The sequence below is a fragment of the Pyrus communis genome, chromosome 9, assembly GCF_963583255.1.
Source record: "Pyrus communis chromosome 9, drPyrComm1.1, whole genome shotgun sequence".
In the NCBI taxonomy this organism is placed as follows: domain Eukaryota; kingdom Viridiplantae; phylum Streptophyta; class Magnoliopsida; order Rosales; family Rosaceae; genus Pyrus; species Pyrus communis.
In genome coordinates, this window is record NC_084811.1 from 879,429 (window position 1) to 900,683 (window position 21,255).

The window sequence follows — 21,255 nt, forward strand, 5'->3', positions numbered from 1 at the left end:
TCATTCCCTCCGACAGTGACGACGATCGCAGGCACACAGTAGCGAGAATATAAGCATCCCATAGGCTGCTATTATCACCTGTTGCACTCTCTCATCACACGCCTCTAAAACCCTAACGCCAACTGTGGCAACAAAACCGCTGAACCCGCATTCACCACCGGATCCTCCATTCCGATTTACCCGCCCGTTTTCCGATGGCGAGTCCCACCGAGTCTCTCCTATCCATCGCCGGGTCGGTCTCCACCAACTCCACCAAGAAACGGGTTCGGATCTTCCGTGATGAAATTCCCGCCGTCCTCAGCAACTCCGGTTAGTGATAAGTTTGGTCCCCGATTGCAATTTTACTGCAACTCCAGTTGGGTTTCTGAAATTTTTTAACTTCGCGCCAACGTCCCAGCATGCATACATTAAATTCATGAAATTTGTGTGTGTGTATATATATAGATAATGTGTGGATATATTGAAGGAAAATGGAACATTAAAACAATAAAGTCTAACATATTACGTATTACTTTAGTATGTAAAATTTTGTAGTAAATTCGATTTTGATGAACTGTTGAAGCTAATGTAATGTTGTTAATTATCGGTATAAAGAGTACATTTGTTCGGCAATGGCTTTGCTTGCACCTTTTTGTGTTGTTAAATTTGTTTCTTGATGAAATTTACGTGTTTTTCCGCGATTGTGTCTTTGTTTTACAGAGTTAGCTTAGAAACAGATGCGGAAAACTAGCAAAGCTGTTGAATTTCTTAGAAAAATGAGGACGTTATAATGTATTAGGTGGTTATTTCATTTTGAATAACGAAGCGGAAGAAGGTTTAAGTATTAACATTAGTTTACAGAAATGCTAAATGGAACTAAAGTGTTATTCTTTATGTCAATTGTGGTTTTGAAAAATTAAACTTTTATTTGCTTTTCCTCCCATCTTTTCTTTTACTGATCTCTTGTGTGACTAGTTATGCACATAATGTTTAACAATACTGGGCGGTGCGCACCTAGAGAATATGGTACTGCGATTAGAGTGGGCTTTCTGAGTTTAATGCATAATCCTTTGGGGTTTTGTTATGAGCTGATCATCCAAGCACATTCTATTTCTAAAGTTACTTGCCATTTGAAATTCTGCAGAAATTGGTACTGAGTCTGTACTGCCGTTGATAGATATAATCTTTCAAACATTGTACATTTACGATGATCGTGGGTCAAGGAAAGCTGTTGATGACATCATTACAAAAGGTTTACAAGAGGTTTCCTTTATGAAAAGTTTCGCGGCAGCCCTTGTTCAGGTCATGGAAAAACAAGCGAAGCTGCAATCACATGTTGGCTGTGATAGACTTCTCCAGTGGTCATGCCTTCTATTGAGTAAGAGTAAGTTTGCCACAGTCTCAAAGAATGCATTGTGTAGAGTTGCCATAGTGCAGGCATTGTTACTCAATCTTGTCATGCAAAGATCTTTCCGTGAGCGAAGGGCTTGCAAGAAGACATTTTGTCACTTATTTTCTCAGGTTTAGCCGGATGAACCTTCTCTTTAAGAATAAGTGTCCTTTCCATAAATTTACATTATTATTTGCTCAATTTTTGTTTGGTTTCCTGTTCAGTCACCGGACATCTACAAAATGTATATAGAGGAACTCAAGGATGCCCGTATCCCATACAAAGATGGTTCTGAATTGATTTGGTTGTTATTAGAGTACTCAAGTACCTCAAGCAAATCATCTTTGTTTGAACAATGCAAGGTGAGGGATTTGTTATTTCATGATCATGTACTGGAGGGGCTAACCCCATTTGTATTTATCTTTAAGATCATATTATGTGGCTTTATGTGCCAAAGATTTTAACTCATCCTTTGCTTTTTACAGCCAACGTTTTTGGATATATATCTCAAGGCAATATTAAATGCAAGAGAAAAGCCAGCAAAGGGCCTTAGTGAAGCTTTTCATCCACTTTTTAAACATATGTTGCACGAAGATTTTCAAAATATCGTGCTTCCATCTGCTGTTAAAATGCTGAAACGCAACCCTGAGATTGTATTGGAGTCGGTTGGGATTCTGTTGAAATCAGTCAACCTTGATTTAAGCAAGTATGCTGTCGAAATTCTTTTAGTGATATTGCCACAGGCTCGGCTTGCGGATGAAGGCAGAAGGGTTGTGGCACTGGCAGTTATACGATCTTTGAGCCAAAAGTCAAGTAATCCAGATACTTTAGAAGCAATGTTCAATGCTGTCAAATCTGTAATTGGAGGTTGGTTCCTGATTATTTTATTACTTTGGAAGTTTTTGAAATGAATGGAACAGAGAGAAAGTAGTAATAAAGAAGGGATGGATTGAGAAAGAAATTATTAACTGAAGGGAACATCATCTCGTTGTTAATGAATTTATCATTGTATCATTTTAGCTTCTTCTTTTTCTTCTGTAGGTGTATGGGTAAGGAAGGATTATTATTTTTTTTTAATTTGGTGGAAGTTTCTTTCACTTCTCTCTTTTCTCTCTCACTAATTAGGACAAAGAGTGGGGTTAGGAGGTAATTCCGTATCTGCCTACAATCAGTCAGATTAATTTCTAATTAGGGAAAAGCCAAGTCCCCGCTATTTTTCCTTTACATTTCCTCATTAGAGCACACTGTTAAGTGACTTCAAATATTCTTCATTATGGTTAAGTTGGTTTTTAAAGTCTACTTGTGTTATCTTTAATTCACATTTCCATTTAAACAGGCTCAGAGGGAAGACTTACACTTCCATATCAGAGAATTGGCATGATCAATGCAGTGCAAGAACTGTGTAATGCTCCAGATGGGAAACACCTTAACAGCCTGTCACAAACCTTATGCAGTTTCCTTCTATCTTGTTATAAGGATGATGGTGAGAAGTGAGCTTGTGGTCTTATATTATTTTGTCTTTAAAACTATTTTCTCCTACTTTTTTTTTCTTAGTATTAAATTTGTTTAGTTTATCCTTTTTGGATTTAGATCTTCACTTCGCTTTTGAATTGAGTATCCTGTTCATTTTTGTTTATGTTTAATCTTTGTGGCCAAAGCTTTGGGTGTTTATTTCTGACCAATGTTCTTATTTCTAGGAAATGAGGAGGTGAAACTTGCAATTTTGACAGCTCTGGGTTCATGGGCAGCAAGATCTGCAGATGCTGTTCAATCAAATTTAGTCTCGTTTTTCTCTTCTGGTATTAAGGAGAAAGAAGCTCTAAGAAGAGGGCATCTTCGTTGTCTACGAGCCATATGCAAAAATACAGATGCTGTTTTCCGGGTTAGCTGGTTGATTAAGTTGTATTTGTCTGTGCTTTGGTTCACTTGATCTTGGCCAAGCTATTTGTTTCATCTTGCTGACATTTTAATTTTCTTACTCTAGATATCATCATTACTGGAACCTCTCATCCAACTTGTCAAAACTGGTTTTACCAAAGTGGCTCAGCGTTTGGATGGTATATATGCCTTACTATTAGTTGGGAAAATTGCTGCTGTTGACATCAAAGCAGGTATGGTTATTATTTTGTCATTTACCAATTATTAAATTTATCTTTTATACATTCCAACATGATGCCTGTTCCGTCTCTTTTCCCTTACTTTTCTCTGTTTACCCTCAGAGGAGATTGTTGTGAAGGACAAGATCTGGTCTTTGATATCTCAAAATGAGCCTTCACTTGTACCAGTATCCATGGTAGTTATTCAAAGGCTCATTGGTTTTTAGAAACTATCTTTTTTATTTTCATTTCCTGATATAGGGTATGTTTTGCGCAACAGGCTTCAAAATTGTCGACTGAGGATTGCATGGCATGTGTTGATCTTCTTGAAATTATGCTGGTGGAACATCTGCGGAGGTTATTATTAATTCACATTCTCATTAGTTTCCTATGTTGAAAATTTGTTATGATCTTTATTTGGCACTTTTTTTCCTTCAACTTTCAGGGTACGAGACTGCTTTTCAGTCGGATTACTTTCACAGGTAAATAATCAAGAGCAACACTACTTTGGTTTCTTTGTAAAGAATTTTGTTTTGTTATTGAGTAATTATCGGTCTGTTGCAGTTAATAATCTTTTTCATATGCCACCCATGCTGGGAAGTTCGAAGAATGACTTATGACACAACCAGAAGGATAGTTTCTGCTGCTCCGCAATTGACTGAACCTCTTTTAGTTGAATTCACGAATTTCATGTCTGTAGTTGCAGAGAAACTTCATATTTCAAAGTCAAGGTACAGCTCTTTTTTTATATACACCACTTTTCCCTTCTAATTCTTCCCATTGGTGCCCGTGCTGGCAGAATAAGCTTCTTGAACGTTAACCATCATTGTTAGGTTCAATTTGTTCTTCTTATGGTTCTGTAGCTTTAGTTGGTGTTGTTAGTTCTTCCCTTCAATCGTATTTAAATATACTAATAAGGACAATTCAAGTGTTCATAGTGGTTTGAGTGTATTGGCTTGTACATTTAAGTACCCATCTCTGAATATAGTTTCTCATATCCTCTCTGATGTGGTCCCTGGGATATAATTTTCAATGTATTGTAGTGAAACAGATAATTCATTGGACACTCAAGTACCATTCCTTCCGTCGGTTGAGGTTTCAGTAAAGGCTTTAATTGTCATATCATCAGTAGCTCTCCCTGCAGCTCCAAGTGCAGTGACACGAGTTTTGTTCTGCGCTCATCATCCATATTTGGTCGGAACTGCAAAGAGAGATGCAGTTTGGAAGGTAAATCTTTCTGTTGATCTTTTGTTATTTTGAAAAAAAATGTTTTTCATTATGTTGCTTGGTTTTGCAGATTTTTCTGTTTCTCGTTTCTAATCTGAATGCAGGGCTATCTCGTATAATATATTCTTGACCCAATAATTAGACAATTGTTTCTTCTTCTTCTTTTTTTTTTTCAAAAATAAAAAACCTTAAAATAAAAAGACAGTAACAAATTTAAGAAGGAAGTAGGTCTTGGATGTTGAGGTACATGTCAACCAACATTCCTGCTGAAAACATGACCATTAAGAAATCCAAGTACTTGAAGATTACTTCTCTTCCATTCCATGCAAGGCTCATAAAATTCTTGAAACTCATTTGGGAACTGCTTTCATTAAGTTTTTGCCTATTGACAATAAGTCATGACAGTTAAGAGTTAGGTTTCCTTTCCCTCTTGACAGTTAGGTTTCCTTTTCCTCTTTTACTGGTAAAAGATATCTGTTCATACTTCATAGAGTTGCGTGCCTTCCTATGCTAATTTTCATCTATTGTGGCATAGTGAAATTAGAATAGCATTTTTGAGCTGATTGGTTTGGTTCTATTGCTGTCTTCAGAGGCTACAAAAATGTATGCATGCATGTGGTTTTGACATCATTAGCAACATTTTGGCTGATGTGGATAATTTGTTCAAGGTAAACCAACTAGTTCTTTTGGAGTTTTTTTTTTGTCTATTTTAATTGATGGATTTAATCTTTGTTCATTAGGAATCATGAGATAGATAATTTTTTTTTACTTAAATACATCCTGTATTGTTGAATGTTGATCTATGAGTCGAACTACCTGATAAAAACTCCATACAAACTGCAGTCAAGTAGAATGTGTTCCAAAGACGCATGAACTTAAACTATTTGCTAAAATGTAATATTGTTTGTTGATACGTGGTAATACTGTAATACCTTCTGTTTAACATGTACAGAGGTCAGTAGACTGCTAGAGTACTTTTACCTTTCATAGGATGGATGTGAGGTTGCCAACCATTATAAGTCTTAAGAACCATATATATGTATATACAATTATACATAAAACATGCTTTTAAATTTACAATTGTCTGTAAATTGAAATGGTTTGGGATTTTGATATGGTCTTGAGCCAACCTGTAAGTGTGTCGTCCTGTATGCGGTCCATTGTCTGCCTTCCTTTACTCCCAAAAGTTGGTTTCTTCCTTTCATACTAAACTACATAACCCTAAAACTGTGACACACTACACCAAGCAAACTAAATGAGACTTAACAAAATGAGACTAACAAAATGAGACTAACAAAATGAGGCTAGTTGAGGGTGTGTTTAGCCTAAATAAGACTGTCATCCAAGAACTTGTAGAAGTCTGTTTTGTAAAATGTTGTGTTAGATTTTTCTGAAGTATCCTTAGTCTTGTTTAGGTCATTGGCTAATTATGGATAGATGTTTTATTGATTCACAACATCATGAGGTTGTATTTTTGCACTGAAGCTTGTGACTAAACCCTTAGTGGCTATCATCTGCAGGGCCTACTGGTGCCGATGTTGTTGTCCAGCACCAATCCATTTGAACAGCGAGCAGCAGTTTCGTCGTTATCCAGTTTGATGTCCATTGCACCTGGAGAAACCTATGCGGAGTTCGAAAAGGTCAATTGCTTATATATGTCTCCGCTTTGATGGATGTTTATGTGTTTAGTCACCAAGATCATGTTAATGAATGCTTACTTGAACTCATTCTCTTTGGCAGCACCTGAAAAATCTTCCATATCGTTTTTCACATGACACACTTTCAGAAAATGATATTCGGGTAAGTTCTTCAGCCATTTATCTTGATATTCCAGCAGTTATATAATTCTTGTTGTGCATTGGGTTCAGTAAGTTGTTTATTTATTTAATAAGAAACATAATCCGTTTTGAAAATTTAGATGGTTTCATGTGTTTTGTATTGTAATTCTTGTTTATTCAATTTCAATGCTTGATGAGTAAATTATACAGCTTTTTTCTTCTTCTTACGACTAGGAGAGATCTTCTTATGAGTTGGGCTCTGTCCATCCACACGTGAGTGTGCATATTGAAAATATAAAAGTTCCACTTTAGTCATGGTATGACTCGCGTCAATTCACCCGTACCGAATTTCATCCTTCAATTTTTTTTGGGTCAGATACCTAAACTCAGATATTGTTTTAACTTACCAATGGGATTCACCAAGTTTTAACTGTTAAGCCACAAAACCACTCCTCTATTCCCTTCCTAGTATTATGTCGTGATCATTGAAGCTAAACTAACTTGACTAGTGAAAATGAATCAAACAACACTAGTGGAACCTTTATTTTTTTGGAGCCTTCATGTTCTCATCTGTTCTAGATATCTTGTTTGTTGTAGATGTTTGCAAAGATAGGGTTGTACTATTTGTATTTGTATTTGCTATTAGGTTTTGTTTTGCATAATATGGTGGGCAATTATGCAGATATTGGTTTTTGGTAAAATGTCAGTAACTTAGTTATTGATCTTGCCTGATAACTGTGCTCCGTTTTATGGTCTCCTTGTTAGAGTTTTTTTTGGTTTCTTATTCTCCATCTTCTTTTAAGTTAGTACTTTCACCAACTTTTATACACATTTACTGTGTTACGCTTTGTAATTTATTAAAACTTTGTCAATTTACTTTGTTTTGTAGTTTATTTCAAATTTGTTTCCACTTGTAATGTTTCAGATTTTTCATACCCCTGAAGGCTTGCTTTCCAGTGAGCAAGGTGTCTACATTGCGGAGTCTGTTGCTGCTAAGAACATGAAACAAGCAAAGGGTCGTTTTCGGATGTATGAGGACCTAGATGACACGGTACCAAACAGTTTCTTTTATTTATTCATTTAGGTTTCCTTTTTTTCGAAAGTAATTCTTAATTCTTATGGTGTCACATTTGTATTTATTGACAGGACCATGGTGGTTCTAATCATGCTGCGAAAGTTGAGCAAACCAATAGTTCTGTGGGTAAAAGGGAAACTGGGAAGTCTGCAAAGAAACCTGGTGAATTATTGTTGCATCTGTTTTTTCACTGGAAATTTTCTGTTTTTACTCTATTTATTTATTCAGTAGCATTACAATATTTTTATTTGCCAGATAAAGGAAAGACTGCAAAGGAGGAAGCACGTGAGGTGCAACTTAGTGAGGAGGCATCCATACGCGAGAAGGTCCGAGATATACAGAAAAATTTGTCTTCCATACTTACAGCTCTTGGGGAAATGGCAATTGCTAATCCTATTTTCGCACACAGTCAACTTCCTTCCTTGGTATGCTTCTAAGAGCCAGAATATTTTAAATCTCTGTTAGTTTTTAAGTAGTTCATTGAAATATTTGGTCTGAGTATTTTTTTCTTTTCATTTCTGGGTTGTCCTCTTCCACTTTTTAGAGGTAGAATTTGTTGATTCTGCTATTTTCATATCTTTTAATTCACAAACAAAAACTTTTGATCATATTTTTTCACCAATGAGGTTTAGACACTGTATACTGTTAAATGTTCCTAAACTTGCTTAAATTTGTATCACTAGTCACTCGGTTGCTGTGATTTATTTTTCAGTGACATTCAAAAGCAAGTTTGCTGTCAATGTTACTACTTGCATTATGTATAGTTTCTGTATGTCATAATGAATGGGAGAAGTTATATACAATACTCATGTTTTTGAGTTATAGTTAGTCATAGGGGAAAAGTCCTTTTGTTACTATTTTTAAAGAATATAATTGGGCTTGCTGATTTGCCTCCATCTCAGTGGTGTATGATCTTTGGCCTTCCTCAATATTGTCAAAATGAAACATTTTATAAAATCAGGAATTTGATGATTTATTTCTGCCTCCGTCTCTTTTTCTATTGCCTATATCCCTTTATTTCATTTGCCATTTGTTATGAACTTTGTCAACATATTTCAGACCAAAATTTGTTTGTAATATAGTGTGTTAATAGGTTTTTGACCTTTTATCTAATATCAGGTTAACTATGTTGATCCATTGCTAAGGTCACCTATAGTCAGTGACGTGGCATATGAAACTGTGGTGAAACTCTCTAGATGCACTGCTCCACCTCTTTGTAATTGGGCCCTTGACATTGCTACAGCTTTGCGCTTAGTTGTGACTGAAGAAGTTCGTCTTGTATTGGACATGATTCCATCAGTTGGTGAAGGGGAAGCCAATGAAAGACCATCTTTGAGTCTATTTGAGCGAATAATTAATGGCCTTTCTGTATCTTGCAAAACGGGACCTCTTCCTGTAGATTCTTTTACCTTTGTGTTCCCTGTAAGTTTTCCTGCTTTCCTATTTAACTGATTCAACTGTGCTGTGCTTCTCTCTGGCTTATCCCTTTTGATGTTTATGTTATCAGATAATGGAGCGAATTCTGTTATGCTCTAAGAAGACAGGACTTCACAATGATGTTCTTCAGATTCTGTATCTGCACATGGACCCCTTGTTACCTCTTCCAAGGCTTCGAATGATTTCAGTTACTGAATTCTCCTTCAGCACAAATTTTCCTTTTCCAATATTTCCATAGTATCCTTATTTGTTGTTTTTCTCGAACTGGCTTCTTCTTTTTGCAGGTTCTTTATCATGTACTTGGTGTTGTTCCAGCTTATCAAGCCTCTGTTGGACCTGCGTTGAACGAGTTGTGTTTGGGCGTGCAACCAGATGAAGTGGCAGCAGTATGTTATTTCTATGTTTTAATTTTTTTCTTTTTTGTGCGTTGATGATACTCATCCTTAATTATGCATCTCTTCAGGCTCTGTACGGTGTTTATGCGAAAGATGTTCATGTTAGAATGGCCTGCCTTAGTGCTGTCAAATGTATTCCAGCTGTTACCAGTCGGTCTCTTCCTCAGAATGTTGAAGTCGCTACAGGCATTTGGATTGCCTTACATGACCCAGAAAAGGTTTGGTGTACCAATTATTTTTCTGAAGTGTAGTGTGTATACTTTGACTAATGGATAAGGGTCCCATCTTATGGTTTAAGATGGAGATTTATCTGTATTTTAGACTTAGTTTACAGTTATAAACTTTTGTCCGTTGCTAATGTAATATATTCTGTTGCCATGCAAATATGTTTCTAGTCTCATGTGTTTTCTTTATGCTTTTGTTTCAGTCCGTTGCAGAAGCAGCAGAGGATTTATGGGATCGGTATGGGCATGACTTTGGGACAGACTATTCAGGCCTTTTCAAAGCACTTTCGCATATCAATTATAATGTCCGTTTTGCTGCTGCTGAGGCATTAGCTGCTGCTTTGGATGAATGTCCCGATTCTATACAGGTTTGTCTGACTTTAACTATCAAACCTGCATTGACCTTGTTATACCCGTCTCACAAGTAGTAATGTTACAATAATTACTGTTATGCAGGAGTCTCTTTCTACTTTATTTTCTCTGTATATCCGTGATGCTGGTTTGACTGAGGAGAATGTTGATGCTGGTTGGCTGGGTCGACAAGGTGTAGCCTTGGCATTACATTCTTCTGCTGATGTACTCAGAACAAAAGACCTTCCTGTTGTTATGACATTTCTTATTTCAAGAGCACTGGTAAGATTTACATCCCCTTTGTTTCGAAAGCATGAAGTGTGCATTCAATTGGAAAGAGATATTGTATAGTCCTTGTCAGAAAGGAGAAGTGTTAACTTAACCACTTTGTCAATGTTTCTCAATATGCAGGCTGATCCTAATGCCGATGTTAGGGGAAGAATGATCAATGCTGGTATTATGATTATTGATAAGCATGGCAGGGATAATGTTTCCTTGCTATTTCCCATCTTTGAGAACTACTTGAACAAAAAGGTTTTTCTCCCTTCATAACTAGTGATGGTTGGAAAATTATTGGAGCTTTTAATTCAGGTCATGTCTGTTTTTGTGTTAAACGGCTGGAACTGTTGTTTCCATGCCAAGCTACTGCATGAACCTCATAATTTATCTGACATAACAATTTAACTTTAGGCATCAGATGAAGAGAAATATGATTTGGTACGTGAGGGGGTTGTTATTTTCACTGGAGCGTTGGCAAAACATTTGGCAAAGGTGCTTTTATTACTGTTTGCTTTTTAAATTTCATCTCCTCCCTTCCTTTTTCTTTAGTGAGATAGCAATAGCTTTGTGGAATTCAAGTTTAGCGTTTGTCTGTACTCTGGAACAGGATGATCCAAAAGTTCATGTTGTTGTCGAGAAGTTGTTGGATGTGCTAAACACTCCATCAGAAGCTGTTCAACGGGCTGTATCTGCATGCTTGTCTCCACTAATGCAATCAAAGCAAGTATGACACGTCACAAGTCTCAAGTGTAGCTACAATAGTTTTCCTCTTTGATCAAGTTTTGTTTTTTCCCATCAAGAAATTGTCTTGATGACATTGTTTATGTTGATAGATACAATATTGACGTTAAGAGGAAAGCTAATCCTATTCTTTTCTCTGTACAAGGATGATGGACCAGCTCTTGTCTCGAGGCTTTTGGATAAACTGATGAAGAGTGACAAATATGGGGAACGCCGTGGAGCTGCTTTCGGGCTTGCTGGAGTGGTCAAGGGATTTGGTATTTCTTGCTTGAAGAAATATGGGATTGTAGCTCAACTACAAGAAGGACTTGTAGATAGGTTGGATTTCTAACCCGGTTTAAGAAGTTGACCGGAATTTCTGTATATGTTGTTGGCAATTATATTTTGTGAGATTTATTATGTTTCTAAACACAAGAATTCCAGAAAATACAGGTCAGGACTGATTAGTCATGAATGATTGATCATTGTGTTGTTGGACTACACTTAAGCTAGTATATTCTGTGGGGACAAATAATTGTTGATTCTGAGGTTGTGGAGTTTTCTTTCCTCTTCTCATTGGTTATGAATCTTATGAATCCTATGTTGCAACTTCTAGAGTAGAAGGGTCTTGCGACTCGAGTAATTTATTGTTGCAAGATCACTTGATCACTCAACGCTTCTGTTTCTTATGCATTTTATTGTTGCTATTTTATTCCATTTTGGGGATGCAGCTATTCATTTTTGTATTTCCTTTCCATTCCAGGAATTCAGCAAAATGTCGTGAAGGTGCTTTACTCGGATTTGAGTGTCTCTGTGAATCACTCGGAAGACTATTTGAGCCGTAAGTGATCGGTTATGTACACAGAAATTCTCTATATGGACTTAATTTTCACCTGAACTCTCACTCTAACTGTCCTATCATCTTTTTGATGCAGGTATGTAATTAAAATGTTGCCACTACTGTTGGTTTCATTCTCTGATCAAGTTGTTGCAGTTCGTGAAGGTGCCGAGTGTGCGGCTCGTGCAATGATGTCTCAACTTAGTGCTCAAGGAGTTAAACTGGTTCTTCCATCTCTTTTGAAGGTAGTTAACTTATACCTTACCCATTTATTTATAAACTTGTTTGGAAGTTCCTTAATCATCAAGTTTGTCATTTTAGTCTCTGACAATGATGTATAAATACATTATTTTGATAGGGTCTAGAAGATAAAGCTTGGCGAACAAAGCAAAGTAGTGTCCAACTGCTTGGTGCTATGGCCTATTGTGCTCCTCAACAGCTGTCTCAATGTCTCCCTAAGATTGTTCCAAAATTGACTGAGGTTTGTCTTTACAAGGAGTCTTGGACATGAGTTTATGTAGCACTTTTAAAATATGCATATTGTTGTCTTATGCTTTTTTGCACTTGCAGGTTTTAACAGATACACATCCTAAAGTCCAGTCAGCGGGACAAACGGCACTTCAACAGGTTTTTTAAACATTGCAATGAGTTACCTATTTATATCTTATAATCATTGTTAATATTTTTTGTTTTTGTTCTATTCCTAGGTTGGGAGTGTAATAAAGAATCCTGAAATAGCTTCCCTTGTTCCTACTCTTCTACTGGGTCTTTCAGATCCAAATGACCATACAAAGTACTCTCTTGATATTCTCTTACAGGTAAGGATTTGAATGGTGGACTCAGCTATTTTATTATAAGTTTGTTTCCCTCATTTATTTATTTGAATGTTTTGGATTCTTTGCAGACCACTTTTATTAATACAATTGATGCTCCCTCACTTGCACTGTTGGTGCCAATAGTACATAGAGGGCTACGGGAAAGGAGTGCTGAAACTAAAAAGAAAGCAGCACAAATAGTTGGCAATATGTGTTCATTAGTTACAGAACCTAAGGATATGATTCCATATATTGGTTTACTTCTTCCTGAAGTGAAAAAGGTACCATTTTTTAAGAGTGGTATGTTTGACTCTTCTATAGAACTGTTTTCTAAGTACTTGTATGCCCCAAAACTAGGTACTTGTGGATCCAATTCCAGAAGTTCGGTCAGTTGCAGCAAGGGCCCTTGGATCCCTTATAAGGGGAATGGGCGAAGATCATTTCCCGGATCTCGTTCCATGGTTGTTTGATACACTTAAATCTGATAATAGTAATGTTGAGCGCTCTGGAGCAGCTCAAGGGTTGAGCGAGGTCAGTTATACTCTTTAAAATGAGAAATTATTTATTTATTTTTTTTGTCTGAGCACTTTAAAACTTCTATTGCATCTCATATTAATTGTTAATTTGTAAATGGAAATTGAATGGCATACTTGAAAAGCTGGGAACATGGTCATATGCATATCTGGTAACTTAAATGTATCTTTTTGTATATTGAAAAAGAGTTTTCTTTTGCATTACTTGGTAACTTAAATATACGTTGATTTCCTTTCACTCCATTCCCACTAAGTTTAGATCAGCTTTCATTGATAATGTTAATAATTACAAGCCAATTATTTATGCTGTGAATAATAATGTCATAACTTTTTAGGCCATTTATTTCATCCATCGTATGCTGGGTGTGATATCCACACACCTCTTGTTACTTCTCCCACACCTCTTAAGTTTCCGGCTGTCAGATTGGATGAATTGAAGAAGATCAACGGACAGAAATTAATGAGGGTGTGTGAGAAGTAAAAATGGGTGTGTGGATAGCACACCCCTTTTTTTTATTGGTTAATTAAATGATTCTCGACCCATTTTACTTTCAAGGTATTTAGTGAAATATCCTTATTGAAACTGAAATTATAAAAACAGGTCAGGGAAAGAGTATATATATACATGTATAAGATGGAAAACATGTAATCCATAAGAGTAATGTAATCCATAAGAGTATATATATACATGTGTAAGATGGAAAACATGTAATCCATAGTGTCAATATGATGGGCATATGACAATGATGTTTCTTTATGCAGACATGTATTTATTCTTTCCCTATATACCTGCTATAATTATTTCCTTGCTTTGCTAAGAGACAGTTGATCCAATCCAGGTATTAGCTGCACTTGGAACTGAGTACTTTGAGCTTGCACTTCCTGATATTATCCGAAACTGTTCTCATCAAAAAGCATCTGTCCGTGATGGATATTTAACATTATTTAAGGTGAAGACAGTATGTTTTAAACATTTTAACCACTACTGCATGTATTTGTTTTACCTGCTCTGATTAATGGTTGCCTTTGTTTGGAAATTGGTTGTAGTATTTACCAAGGTCATTGGGCGTCCAATTCCAGAACTATTTACAGCAGGTGCTGCCTGCTATTTTAGATGGTAAGTACAGTTTGTGGATGGCAGTCTGTAAAATATGGTATCATGTATCACTATAGGACTTTGGTGCACTATTTAAACTTAATGGGAGCTTATACCCTTACAGGTCTTGCTGATGAAAATGAGTCTGTACGTGAGGCAGCTCTAGGTGCAGGGCATATTCTGGTTGAGCATTACGCAACAACGTAAGCACTGCGCTGGTTGATCATTGTGATGTCTCTCGAATGAATTGTTTGTTGGAGCGTCTTGGATATTTGTTCTAGTGTAGAAAATTTATTGAATAACAAGGTAAACGTGGTCCATTGGACCTATATGCTACAAGACGGGAGGTAGCTCTCTCTAGTCCAGTGAACCCCTAATCCTGGTGAAGGTGGGGTTCAATCTTGTGGTTCTTGGACAGTGCCATGGGTTTTACCACTTAAGGCTACTTTGCTCTTTCCGAAATACCAATTTTGTGCTCAACTTAATTATGTATATTTCCAGGTGGAATGTTGTGTGACTTTGAATATCTTACCATTTTGGGAATAATTGGATTATAAGTGGTCGTTCATATTGCATTCTGGGCTGGGCTACTCATACTTGAGTGGGATGTTTCATATTATGGGATGCTAACCAGACATATATAATGTTTTCATAATGGTTTCCATCCGATGGGTTTTCATTTTGTTTTTGCTGTTTTCCTTTTACTTCCAGGTCTTTACCTTTGCTCCTTCCTGTTGTTGAAGATGGTATATTTAACGATAGTTGGCGGATTCGGCAAAGCTCTGTGGAATTATTGGGTGATCTCTTATTTAAGGTAATTAAGTCTTCACGCTGTTTCCCTTTTTTTTTTTTTTTTTTTTTTTTTGTTGGGAGTTTCTAAGTCTTGGGTTGTTGAGATAATCTCTGCAAATACAGGTTGCTGGAACTTCTGGGAAAGCTTTACTTGAGGGTGGCAGTGATGATGAAGGTGCTAGCACTGAAGCACAGGGTCGGGCTATCATTGAGGTTCTGGGAAGGGAAAAGCGGGATGAAGTGCTTGCTGCATTATATATGGTTCGAACAGATGTCAGCTTATCAGTTCGTCAGGTAGGGAGAGTATTTATTTGGCACAAGTTCAATCTTTTGTTTTATTTTCGGAGCATACTTAACTTCTAAGTCAAAATTTAACTTATTTCAGGCTGCGCTGCATGTGTGGAAAACTATTGTGGCAAATACTCCGAAGACTCTAAAGGAAATAATGCCAGTTTTAATGAATACTCTAATTGCCTCTCTTGCTTCATCGTCCTCTGAAAGGCGGCAGGTTGCTGGGCGATCACTGGGTGAGCTTGTTAGGAAACTTGGTGAAAGAGTACTTCCATGGATCATCCCAATTTTATCCCAAGGGTTAAAGGATTCTGATGTTGGCAGAAGACAAGTGAGAGTTCTATTTATTTTGCTTATTATGACACTGCATGTTATTTACTAAGCACTCTCATATTATCATTTGGTCTCGTCGCTAAAAAGTGGTCTGTTTTGGAATTGAGCATGGTTGTCTTTTTGTGGTTGTCTAAGCACATAAATACTAAAGCATCATTTGGGTTATTGCTCAGCCAGTGCACCACTGATTACTATGCTAATACATTTCTAATGCATTTGTGATATCAGGGAGTATGCATTGGTCTGAGTGAAGTAATGGCAAGTGCTGGCAAAAATCAGTTGTTGAGTTTCATGGATGAACTCATACCGACCATTCGAACTGCTCTTTCGGATAGGTTTTGTTTTCTCCTTTATGAAATTTATGAATTTCCAAACCTTTATCTTGAATTCTTTTTGTTTCCTTCAAAATATGGCCTTACATTTTAATTGTTAACAGCATGCCTGAAGTTCGTGAGGCTGCTGGGTTAGCATTCAACACTCTCTACAAGGTTCGTTGTCTATTTTAATATATTTAATCTTAAGGTGGTCATCTCTGTAAAACGTTATAATATGAGTCACAATGTAGAGTGCTGGAATGCAAGCAATCGATGAAATTGTTCCCACTCTTTTGCATGCTTTGGAGGATGATCAAACTTCTGAAACTGCTCTTGATGGCCTCAAACAAATCTTAAGGTGAAATACCCACATACATTTTATGCCTCTCATTCGCCCTCTCTTACTCCTACTTTTCCTGTGCTAAGTTGCTGCATTTTTGTTTTAGTGTCAGGATTTCTGCTGTTTTGCCCCACATCTTACCCAAGCTGGTCCACCTGCCACTTACGTATGTATTTTTTTTTTTCTCAAAATTGCTGTGTATATTTCTTCATTGATCTTTAATATAATAATGTCCTTGTCGGTGCTTCTTGTTGACTGAAATTTTTGACATATCCAGTGCGTTTAACGCACATGCTCTTGGAGCGGTAGCTGAGGTGGCTGGACCTGGTCTTAACTCTCATCTTGGTACTGTTCTTCCTGCTTTACTTTCTGCAATGAGTGCTGATGAGAAGGTATGCTGTTGCAATTTGCAATCTTCTGGCTTGTTTAAGAACATATTTCTTTTCTGTTTTTTTTTTTTTTTTTTTTTTTTTTTTGCAATCACTGTCTGGATGTTTAAACAATCAGGTTGAATTTGAAACATTGTTCTTTTCAAAATTCTAGGAAGTTCAAAAGTTGGCAAAGGAGGCTGCTGAGACTGTGGTCTTAGTCATAGATGAGGAAGGTGTTGAATCTCTTTTATCTGAGCTTGTTCGAGCTGTCAGTGATAGTCAGGTATTAAGTTGTTTTACTAACAATGTAATTGAATGCTTTGGTCCTGTTTATAACTTTATATCCCCCTCACTCTATTGTATTCATGGTTTCAGGCTTCAATTAGAAGAAGTTCTTCCTATCTTATTGGCTATTTCTTCAAAAGCAGTAAATTATATTTGGTTGATGAAGCTCCAAACGTGATATCTGCCCTGATTGTTTTGCTTAGTGATTCAGATTCAGCTACTGTGGCGGTATGTACTACAAATCTTTCAGGTTCTGTTATTGACTCCAAGTACATAACATTATATGTTACCTTTTGTTCAACAGGCTTCTTGGGAAGCTTTGTCAAGAGTTGTAAGTTCAGTTCCCAAGGAGGTACTTCCTTCTTATATTAAATTAGTACGAGATGCTGTATCTACATCCCGGGATAAGGAGCGTAGAAAGAAGAAGGTGGGCAATAGTTTAGATTGTTAAGTATTGCAGCTGCTTTTGCTCAAAATAACTTCCGTATGTTGTGTATTCTAGATGCTTCCGGTGAATGGCCTATTAACTGGAACATGTTATGTTTGTGACCTTGCAGGGAGGACCAATTCTGATTCCTGGGTTTTGTTTACCAAAAGCACTTCAACCGTTGCTTCCAATATTTATCCAAGTATGCTAGCTATTATTTTCCTGGATGCTCAATTCAAATGAAAGGCAGTATATTTTTCTCTTGTTGTACGTTTGTTCATTCTTTTAGTTAACGACCAATAGTGCATCATTATGGCTAGCGTGTAGTGGTTTGGAAATGCACTCATTCCTATGTTTAAGTTCATAAGAAAAAGAAAGAATCCTTTTAGAAACTGCTTCATGGGTTTTGGTCCCTTGTCTGTTGTTTTATGGACTTCTCTTCTGCTTTGCTTGTCTTGTCTTCTTTTGTTCTAATAAAGTTGTGTATCTATTGTGCCTCAAAAGAAAAAGAAGCTTTTACATCATTATAGCTAGTGTGTTGTCCAATACGCGCTCCCATTGCTTTTTGGGCATTAGATTTTAAACTATAACCTGTTCTGCCTTTAGGGTTTGACAAGTGGATCTGCTGAACTAAGAGAGCAAGCGGCTCTAGGTCTCGGTGAACTTATCGAAGTGACTAGCGAACAGGCACTGAAAGAGTTTGTCATCCCAATTACAGGGTATGTATCATTAAAGAATGGTAGATGAACTTTGTTTCCTAAATTTGATGTCTCATTTTTGACCTCATTGATATCATTGTGAAAGTCATGTTGCCTTTTACTTAAAAACTTGGCATTGGATTGATGTCTTGATTAATGTAATGATTTTGTTTGCGTATTACTCAAGTTTTGTAGAGGCTGTAGTAATGAAACATCCGCTTATATTTATAGTTTTTCTCTTTGTCTAATCATTGGGATCCTCAGTAATCAAACTCATTGTACTTTTTCTTTGTATGAAAGAATACTGAGGAAATAGTCTGTGTGAGGCGAACTCTTGAAAATTTTCATGGTCTTTATGGTATTACAAGCTTCGTATATTGAATTCAGTTCTGTCCAATTAACATTGTTTGGCTTTCATATCCCCCTTCCCTTAGTGTTTATTAGTGTAGATTCATATTGCATGTACTAAAGTAAAACATTCATTGGTTTTCATGACCCAGGCCACTATTGTTCTGTAACTGAACCTGATATATGCTGGATGCTAACTTTACATAAAACCCCAGTTCCTCATGTCTCTGTTTTTCCAAAAATCTGACTGGCTATTATTGGATTGTAATTGCAGGCCTCTTATCCGGATAATAGGTGATCGGTTCCCTTGGCAGGTGAAGAGTGCGATTTTGTCCACCTTGACAATCATGATAAGAAAGGGTGGAATGGCATTGAAACCTTTTCTTCCTCAGCTTCAAACAACATTTGTAAAGTGTCTACAGGATAGCACAAGGTTGGCTTATAGTACAATCTTCTAGTAGTGTTTTGCTAATGTATGCTTTTTGGTTCACGGGTCCTCAATTTGTAGTTATTTTGTCCTTTAAATGGTGCTTGTCTTAGTAGTGATATCCTAATGTCCCTGGTGTGAAAATTGCTATAATCGATTTCAATTCAACCGCTTATGTTTTAAATTTTCATATAATTCCATAGTTGTGGCACTAGTAGTTCAGCTTGTTTCTTCCATATATTCTGCTTATTAGATACTTTTCAAGTGCAGAATCGTTCGTTCAAGTGCTGCCCTTGCACTCGGAAAGCTTAGTGCTCTCAGTACCCGGGTTGACCCTTTAGTTGGAGACCTCCTTTCCAGTTTGCAGGTAATTGTTAGTTAGGATCTTCTTCGTGCACTTAAATTTAATTGTTAGTTAGGATCTTTCATGCACTTAAATTTCAAAACCCGATTGAACAAATCTTTCTCCTTTCACTGTCAGGCTCCGGATAGTGGGGTTCGGGAGGCATGTTTGTCTGCTCTCGAAGGTGTCCTAAAGCATGCTGGAAAAAGTGTGAGCAGTGCTGTTAGAACTCGTCTCTACTCGCACCTGAAGGATTTGATTCATCATGATGATGACCAGGTTCGGATATCTGCTGCAAGCATTTTGGGCATCACATCCCAGGTATGTCGCGGATAATTCTGGATTAGCAATTGCGGATTCTAGAAGTATTTTTCACTTAATCATGAAATTCAAGATTCTGTATCTGCTCTTTTTTTTTTTTATAAATGGTTTTCTTTATTGTTGATCTAACTATTCTCTAATAATTTTCAGTACCTAGAAGATGATCAACTGACGGAGCTGCTTCAGGAACTCTCTGATTTGCCATCATCTCTTAGCTTGTCTGCCAGGCATGGCTCCGTACTCACAATATCATCCATGCTCAGGCACAACCCTTCCACTATTTGTTTGTCTCCAGAGTTTCCGTCTATCTTGGACCGGCTTAAAGACGCCTTGATTGATGAGAAGGTATTTAATCCTCATAGTTGCATATTTTTAAATTTTTTTTAATTAATTTATGCTGTACAAAGTAGTGACATTCTTTTCTTCAAACAGTTCCCCCTGCGTGAAACTTCGACCAAGGCATTTGGGAGACTTCTGATTCACAAGCTCCGAAGTGATCCTTCTAATAAATCACTCCATTCGGAAATAATATCGTCCTTAGTGTCAGCTTTGCGTGATGATTCTAGTGAAGTTAGAAGAAAGGCATTATCTGCTATAAAACGAGGTTCCAAGGTATGTGCTTTGTGCTTTTGGAATTGCATTAAGGAACCGTGCATATAATTAAGGACTTTGTGCACAATTTGTATTACAGGAAAATGCTTCAGTTATTTTGGCTCATATCAATATTATTGGACCGGCTCTTGCTGAATGCTTGAAAGATGGAAGTACTCCCGTGAGACTTGCAGCGGAAAGATGTGCTCTGCATGCTTTCCAATTGTCAAAGGGTACTTTTTTCTTCTCAACGTGTACTGTTTTACTGCTATTGTTACAGTGTTTCTGCAAGAAGATTTCAGCTGTAAGAGCACTTCGGTTTCACATTTTCCAGGTCCTGAAAATATTCAAGCTGCACAAAAATTCATCACAGGCTTGGATGCCAGAAGAATATCGAAGCTTCCTGAAAATAGGTATATATAGATACAAAAGAAAATAATATACGGCGATGGATTTTACCAGTGCTTGATATATAACAAAAGACATGTTAGTTTACCATTATCGTTTCCCTGCTCTGGTTTTGATCATTGGTTTGAAATGCTTGTTACGTCTGGAAAAATGCAGCGATGATAGTGAAGATGGTGAGGACAAGGCAAGTGGCTGAAAAATCGTTTCTTTCCAAAGCCGATGTTTTGTTTTGTTTTCCGCTACTTCAAGAGTGGAGAGGTATAGACAATCCATATGTTTGGGGTGCCTGCAGAAGTTTTCATGGCACCTTTCAATCACAGAACCGCGGATATACTGAGATATCAAAACCATAGAGGCCAATTTACCCAATTTTCGTTTGCTGGGTTGTTACAAGTTCAAAGTAATTGTGAATTGGGTACAATCAAGGATCTTGTATGGAACGAGAGCGATGCGCTTCGGCTTGCCCTTTTTTTGTAAGCAACATTTTGTAATTTCATACGTGATCTCTCAACAAATTTTATGCCACTCGTTTTTCATTACCTCATCAACTACAGCCACTGGAATCGCTCAATTGACCATGGCAAATGTTGGCGACCATGGTTTTATTCTTTTTGCGCCCCTCGATCGGAGAGGGTATGAGTTTGTAGCAGAAGAATTTTTCCGACTACTATTCCTCGCGACGTTGTCTCTATAGTCCCTTTGGTGGAAGTTTAGGGTGAGGACTATACTTAGT

At 37.1% G+C, this 21,255-nt stretch overlaps 1 protein-coding gene across 2 annotated transcripts; it reads left to right on the forward strand.

Annotated features, from left to right (window-relative positions):
* The first annotated feature begins 72 nt into the window (after window positions 1–72).
* Window positions 73–21,255, forward strand: LOC137746035 (protein ILITYHIA). 2 transcript variants are annotated; one of them, XM_068486081.1, is made up of 59 exons: window positions 73–309; window positions 1,124–1,500; window positions 1,594–1,731; window positions 1,855–2,236; window positions 2,706–2,852; window positions 3,067–3,251; window positions 3,354–3,480; window positions 3,589–3,662; window positions 3,746–3,822; window positions 3,911–3,947; window positions 4,030–4,196; window positions 4,509–4,692; window positions 5,283–5,360; window positions 6,213–6,332; window positions 6,433–6,492; window positions 7,396–7,521; window positions 7,617–7,707; window positions 7,801–7,970; window positions 8,665–8,967; window positions 9,053–9,169; window positions 9,267–9,368; window positions 9,446–9,595; window positions 9,805–9,969; window positions 10,058–10,234; window positions 10,364–10,486; window positions 10,643–10,723; window positions 10,839–10,955; window positions 11,118–11,290; window positions 11,715–11,792; window positions 11,887–12,034; window positions 12,148–12,270; window positions 12,360–12,416; window positions 12,497–12,607; window positions 12,694–12,885; window positions 12,962–13,135; window positions 13,977–14,087; window positions 14,185–14,254; window positions 14,358–14,436; window positions 14,945–15,047; window positions 15,149–15,319; window positions 15,411–15,647; window positions 15,878–15,984; window positions 16,086–16,137; window positions 16,215–16,321; window positions 16,410–16,469; window positions 16,581–16,695; window positions 16,847–16,957; window positions 17,050–17,187; window positions 17,264–17,386; window positions 17,517–17,588; window positions 17,993–18,105; window positions 18,707–18,865; window positions 19,130–19,226; window positions 19,341–19,523; window positions 19,674–19,868; window positions 19,956–20,135; window positions 20,215–20,347; window positions 20,449–20,527; window positions 20,679–21,255. In XM_068486081.1, the coding sequence occupies exons 1-59, from the start codon at window positions 195–197 to the stop codon at window positions 20,716–20,718; spliced, it is 7,881 nt and encodes a 2,626-aa protein (XP_068342182.1). In that variant the 5' UTR covers window positions 73–194; the 3' UTR covers window positions 20,719–21,255. The 2 variants fall into 2 exon arrangements, with proteins under 2 accessions (XP_068342182.1, XP_068342183.1); XM_068486082.1 differs by lacking the exons at window positions 10,643–10,723; window positions 10,839–10,955.